The 6,557-nt window shown below is 41.1% G+C and overlaps 1 protein-coding gene across 1 annotated transcript in view; it reads left to right on the plus strand.

Annotated features, from left to right (window-relative positions):
- prrc1 (proline-rich coiled-coil 1) overlaps nucleotides 1-5,761 on the plus strand; it is a 13,764-nt gene extending 8,003 nt beyond the window's left edge. Inside the window, exons 4-7 of the mRNA XM_016521710.1 lie at nucleotides 1,306-1,469; nucleotides 1,584-1,687; nucleotides 2,541-2,643; nucleotides 4,648-5,761. Coding sequence (XP_016377196.1) covers nucleotides 1,306-1,469; nucleotides 1,584-1,687; nucleotides 2,541-2,643; nucleotides 4,648-4,857 — 581 coding nt within the window. The 3' untranslated portion in view covers nucleotides 4,858-5,761. The remainder of the gene's footprint in view (nucleotides 1-1,305; nucleotides 1,470-1,583; nucleotides 1,688-2,540; nucleotides 2,644-4,647) is intronic.
- Nucleotides 5,762-6,557: the final 796 nt, after the last annotated feature.

The raw sequence follows: 6,557 nt of genomic DNA on the forward strand, positions 1-6,557 counted from the left end.
TAATAAAATATTTACAAAAATGTGAGGGGTGTACTCACTTCTGTGAGATACTGTATATATATATTTATTTTTATTTTTTATTTTTGCTCTCTGCACAATATATATTGGATTGATTTTAATAACTTTAATGTAGGCTACTTTAAGTGTGCATCAAACATACATTCCTATAGGAATATGCAAGTATCGGATCAGGACTCGGTATCGGCAGATACTCAATATTTAGACTCGGATCAGATTGGATCAGGCGCACAAAAAACCTGATCGGGACATCCCTAACAGTTTGTACAGTATAAAAACCATTACGCCTATGGAGATTACTTTTTATTTTGTTTTGGAATGTGACTTAGGGCTGTGGCGGTGAGGGAATTTTCCTTGCGGTAATTTTGAGTGGCTCAATAGCGCGGTATACGGTATTACCGCCATATATATATATATACATATATATACATCTTATAATTATATACCGTTTTATATTATATATACACATATAGAACTTTTACTCTCTGCACAACTCTGTATGCATTGGATTGATTTTAATAACTTTAATGTAGGCTACTTTAAGTGTGCACCAAACATACATTCCTATAGGAATATGCAAGTATACAGGACTCGGTATCGGCAGATACTCAATATTTAGACTCGGATCAGATTGGATCAGGGGCACAAAAAACCTGATCGGGACATCCCTAACAGTTTGTACAGTATAAAAACCATTACGCCTATGGAGATTACTTTTTATTTTGTTTTGGAATGGTATACCGTAATAAAAGCATTAGCAATTAATCGCAACATGAAAATTTGATACCGGCATATCCCTAGACTCGGCCTGGAGGACAGACTCAAGTGATCGCACGCGCTCAGTCGATCTCTCTCTCATTCACTGTCTGTTTAGGCTTGTTAAGTGCAAATCTACGGAGCCTCTGTACAAATCAGCATGGTACACATTATGTTATCATTACTAACTTGTTTAATATTCAGTCCACATGCATGAAGTGTAAAACGAGAAGGGAATAACCTTACAAAAAAAGAAAACACGCAAAAATTGCGGTTGCTGCGGTTTGCTCGTCAATAGCGCAGTATTCCGATATTGCGGTTATCGCGACAGCCCTAATGTGACTTTCAGTTTTTTTTTATTTTACCACTCCATTACCACAGTGCCATTACCTGAGCTGAGACACCTGTCTGTGCATTGATCTGTAATCGTACCGTACTGAACTGCATCGGACAGGAACCGTTACTCTTGTGTGCTCAGAACCGCTCGGCCCGATGGGAAAGCAGCTGATGTGATTTGTGTGTTTGTGTCAGAGTCTGGAGGAGACATGGACGTAGTTGTGACGTCAGATAAGGAGGTGAAGGTGGCCGCGGTGCGGGACGCGTTTCAGGAGGTGTTTGGTTTGGCCATGGTGACAGGAGAGGCCGGTCAGTCCAACATCGCCCCGCAGCCGGTGGGATACGCCGCAGGGGTCAAGGTGAGCACACCGTGTGGAGAGTCATGACAAGAGCCCTGCGATACGACAGGAAACACTGAACCATGAGACTTCAAACCATACGTTCATCAGAAGTGTGTGTGTGTGTGTGTGTAGGGAGCTCAGGAGCGCATCGACAGTCTGCGGCGTGCCGCTGTCATTCATGAGAAGCAGCCCGTGGTCTCTGTGGAAAACTTCATCGCAGAACTCTTCCCAGACAAGTAAGATCGGTTTATCCACAGCTCTAAAGCTGTCCCATCCATCAGACTGGATCCCGAATCTGGGTCCAAATCTTTCCATTAATGGACATTACTTGCCACCTGGAATTGAATCCAGAGGCAGTTTTTAGCTCTGTAAGGGCAGTTTTTATAATTATCAATTACACAATTCTGCACTCTCACAAATGTGGTTATCACAGAACGATGACTTCAGTCGATCAGAATACTATATACTGTTACCAGTAAAATGTTATCAACATCAACAAAAGCCATCTTAAAACTGCAAAGGAGGAGCAGAAGCTGCATCTAGCTTGACATGTAAATAGCCTACAAAAAGTTTATATATTGTGTAAAAAAACAGGAACTCCGAGGGTAGGAATGCAATATTATTATTATTGCTCTATTATTGCTATTATTGCTCTTGATTTTGTAATAACAGTGATTAAATTTGGTTAATAGAACAAAATTGTGTTTGAGGAAGCGGCTACACACACAAAGCAAGCCAAGAATCATTTATCAGGTAGTTGATTGCTTTTTACGCATTGCATCTCATTAGACTGCATATTAGTAGCAAGAAAAACTAAATAGTTATTCAAACTGGGAAGGACTTATTCACGTTCCCATCACTGAAGCAGTCGTCACAGAAATCCCGTTATCATTGCACAGTTCATCTCTCACATCATATCTGCACCTGGTTGTTTATAATGAGGGAATCTGCGAGAGTGGGATTCAGTCAGTAAAGCTAACGTGCCGGGAAGAGCTTCATGTAGAGCTCTGAAGACACTCGTGAGAGAGTTGTGCTTCCTTTTCTCATGATAGGAGAAACTGAGCAGCCTTGTTCACGCTCTCTCGTCAGGTGGTTTGACATCGGCTGTCTGATCCTGGATGATCCAGGGAACGGGATTCACCTGGAGACGTTCACTCAGGCCACACCTGTGGCCCTGGAGCATGTGCAGCAGGTAACACTGCATCCTTCTGAGGAGCTGTTTAGACTGATGCAGTGAGTGCATTTTCTCCCTTAGTTCGGTTTGCTTAGGCACATGTGAACATGGCAAACACACTCTGATCTGCACCAAAATGATCTCCTGAACATGAGCTCTGGAGCAGTTCGGTTGTGGTGAGAAATCAGCAGCAAGGTATTCTTGGAGCTCTTTGGAGGTGCCCTGCAGTTGCCTCTGAGATTTTTTTGTCTGAATAACATCACATTATCCAGCTTTCTCGAGAGACTGACTGGCATATTACTACAATCTTTTCTTGTTAAGACAGGGAACATTATTATGCAGCCCCAGATGAGTGCCCAAACTTTTGCATAAAACTGTAAATCTGGATATACACTTCATATGTGTATGTAAGGACTACAGATAAAGCCACAATTAGGGCTGGGTGATATGGCAAAAAAATTAAATATCGATTTTTTTTTACCAACATTTGACCAATTCTCGGTTTTCATAAGCTACAATTTTTAACTTGTCAACTTGAAAATGTAACTACAACATGATTCAAGTAACTTTTTCTTTATTAACCCTATAGTTAAAGAAAATTCTATTTCAGGTGCACCACATGATGTAAATGTTAAACAAATCACTTGTTAAAGGGGTCATATGATGCTATTTTAAAGATCATTATTTGGTGTATTTGGTGTAACAGAATATGTTGACATGCTTTAATGTTCAAAAAACACATTATTTTTCAAATACTGTACATTATTGTAGGTCCTCTATGCCCTGTCTCTCTCTGAAACGCTTCGTTTTCAACAAAGCCCCCTCCTTTGACAAGCGCAGTCTGCTCTGATTGGCCAGCTGAACCAGTGCATTGTGATTGGCCGAACACAACAAGCACGCGTCGGAAATGTAACGCCCCTTACCATAAACGCGAGCTTCATCTTTCAAAATAAATGTAAAGACAGTAAATAATGTCATTAGTTTTACCTGCAGAAAAGATGCATGAACTACAACTAATTAAACAAACTTGTCTTATACGTATGTTCAGAAATAATACAAGGAAAATGCTTTAAAAAATTCTCAAAAGTCAAGGTAATTCAAATTAAAAAAATGACTGAAGGTATAACAGCAGTGCTCCGTAAAAACAATGAACAGCAGCTTCCAGTCTGTCACCGTGATGCAGACATGAAATATCAGACATACAGTAGTAGTTCTTTACAGGTTTTTTTATTTGATTGCGCTGCTTTTCCGTTGTTTTTTCTGTGTAAACATGGATGTGTCTGACTGTTGTGCTCATGCATGAAACAGCAGTCTAAAAACAGCACTCAAGTTAAGAAAAGCTCACTCCCATCTTCTTGCATGAGTTTCCTCTTCCACTGCCACGTCGCATCTTTGTCAACTCAAGCGCATTCAGTGTGAATGACACCCAGCGATATATTAATGGTCCTTCAGTGCGTCACACGTGAGCGGTTAATCATTCTCTTCTCTTTACTGTTATCATATTGGCATATTGTCAAAGTGTCTAATTCTAACGTTTGGTAATATTTCTATTCAAAATCATGATTCCTCGATTTATAAAAAATTAAATCCTGGCAAAACATTAAATTCAAATTAATCAATAAAATTGGAAAAATCGCCCAGCCCTAGCCACAATAAGCCCATGGCCCTGCGTCAGTCCATCTTGATAGATGACGTTATGAGGAACAGGGTCTGCAGATATACTGCGTTATAGCTAACTCTGGCACAACATTGTCCCTTTTAAATAAATAACCAATGAGAGGACAGTTTTAATCACATGTGATTTGCATAAACACATTTTGGTAAGCTTTGAAATGTTGCCTATTGAAAGCAAACCGAACCAAGAAGTGTGCAACATTGTAACAGTTCAAGTTTCTATTTCAGAACAAAGCTCTGAAAACACCGAGTGCTACACTAACAGCTAAAGAGCACTAAGCTCTGTTTAAAGCGATGCATGTTTAGTGCTGTCATACTAACACGCTGGTGTGTGCTGTTCTCCCGCAGGCGCAGGCGCTGACTCCTCCAGACTATAACCTGCGCTGGTCCGGTCTGCTGGTGACGGTCGGGGAGGTTCTGGAGAGAAGCGTGCCCAACGTCAGCCGCACAGACTGGCACCAGGCCTTCACCGGCATGTCCCGCCGCCAGATGATCTACTCCGCTGCCAAGGCTCTGGCTGGCATGTACAAACAGCGCTTGCCCTCCAGGACAGTGTGAGCGTCTTACGCCGTCACGTGACACGGACCACAGCTTCCCAGAATCACACGGGAATCCACATCTCATCCGCAGATGTCCTGTGTTCTCAGTCACGTCCCATTACAAGACTGAGCCCACTCTAAACGCCAAAACAAATAGAACCGTTACAGGGCAGAATAACTAATATCTAACTTTTAAATTATTGATTGAATTGAATATCATGTCCTTGATATTATATTTGAGTTTGATTGATATTAATAATTGACAAGGTCCCAGTCTCTACGATGGAATTTGATGGGAATGAAACCACGATTGCATCTGATGTCCTACAGCAAGACCGTTTGCGCTCCTTCAAATGATCAGATCTCACCAAGGAAAAGATGATTCTCAAATTCATAACGCTTGTGTTTACATTTACAATCAAATACTTTGACTTGCAGATTTTTAAATTGAATTGTTGAAGTTCATATCAATATTGTGAATGTATAATTTTGATGCTACGGTTTTGGATCTTATTTTATAGCGTTTTCTTTTCAGCCTAATCGGCAAACATTGGTACAGCATTGTGTTTGTCTGCATGTCCGTCTCTTTTTCAACTCTGTCCATGCTAGTCAGCGTTCACAGATGAAATCAGATCACCAGCTCTGCTGTTACTGTAGATGTTGTTCCAGTCAGAAATACTGCAGATGGGCGTTAGCGATGATGTGCAGCAGGATCATTGGCTGCCGGAGCATGACCTCTGATGTGTAGCACATGCTGTGTGTTTGCTCTCATGGACTGAAAGAGTTGAGGACAAATCTAGAACTGCCTTTAAAAGTGTCTTTATATGTTTGTAAGATTTCTCCAGAACAACTGTGGATGATTTTATTCTATTGCATTTTACAAACGTGCCTTTGACCAGCAAACAAGTAAAAACTTTTTGTAAAGCATCATGTTTTTCCGTTGTGTTTTTGATGTGTATTCAGTGCCTTCAGGAAACTTCATCAGTCATGTTCTCTTTTTACTAATATGCAGAGACAGTTCTGAATGACTTGTTTGTAGGTTTCTTCTCCTACAAGCTCTGTGGTGCATTCATCTGCATTCACTGCTATGAGTTTGGGGTGGAATTTATCTGTCAGACAAATGGAAGATGCAGTTTAGAAACCTGATCAAACAATTATATTTTGGGCAGAAATTGCATGTCATTCATGTATGGGGGGGCATGACAAATCCGGCTTGGATTTGCATTAGAACTTTTGGCTTCGCTGGAGAATAACATCCTCTTTCTGCCGTGCCTTATGTCCTCTCAGTTCATAGGTCAGTTGCATGGGGCGCTGACTGCCTGAGAGAGGGCTATTGTCCTGGGAATTTGGGTGGAATTTGTCAGACAAATGGAAGATGCAGTTTAGAAACCTGATCAAACAATTATATTTTGGGCAGAAATTGCATGTCATTCATGTATGGGGGGGCATGACTTAACGGGGACGGCTTGGATTTGCATTAGAACTTTTGGCTTCGCTGGAGAATAACATCCTCTTTCTGCCGTGCCTTATGTCCTCTCAGTTCATAGGTCAGTTGCATGGGGCGCTGACTGCCTGAGAGAGGGCTATTGTCCTGGGAATTTCTTCTTCCATACTTAGAGACAGTAAGGAACCACATTGCACTATCCTCTTCAGTCAAAAGTCTTAAGTCCTCTTAAAGTCAAAACTGTGGAGCCTAATGACCCTTCTCATTAACTGGGA

This window comes from Sinocyclocheilus rhinocerous, unplaced genomic scaffold (genome assembly GCF_001515625.1).
Source record: "Sinocyclocheilus rhinocerous isolate Xijiao unplaced genomic scaffold, SAMN03320098_v1.1 scaffold2705, whole genome shotgun sequence".
Lineage (NCBI taxonomy): Eukaryota > Metazoa > Chordata > Actinopteri > Cypriniformes > Cyprinidae > Sinocyclocheilus > Sinocyclocheilus rhinocerous.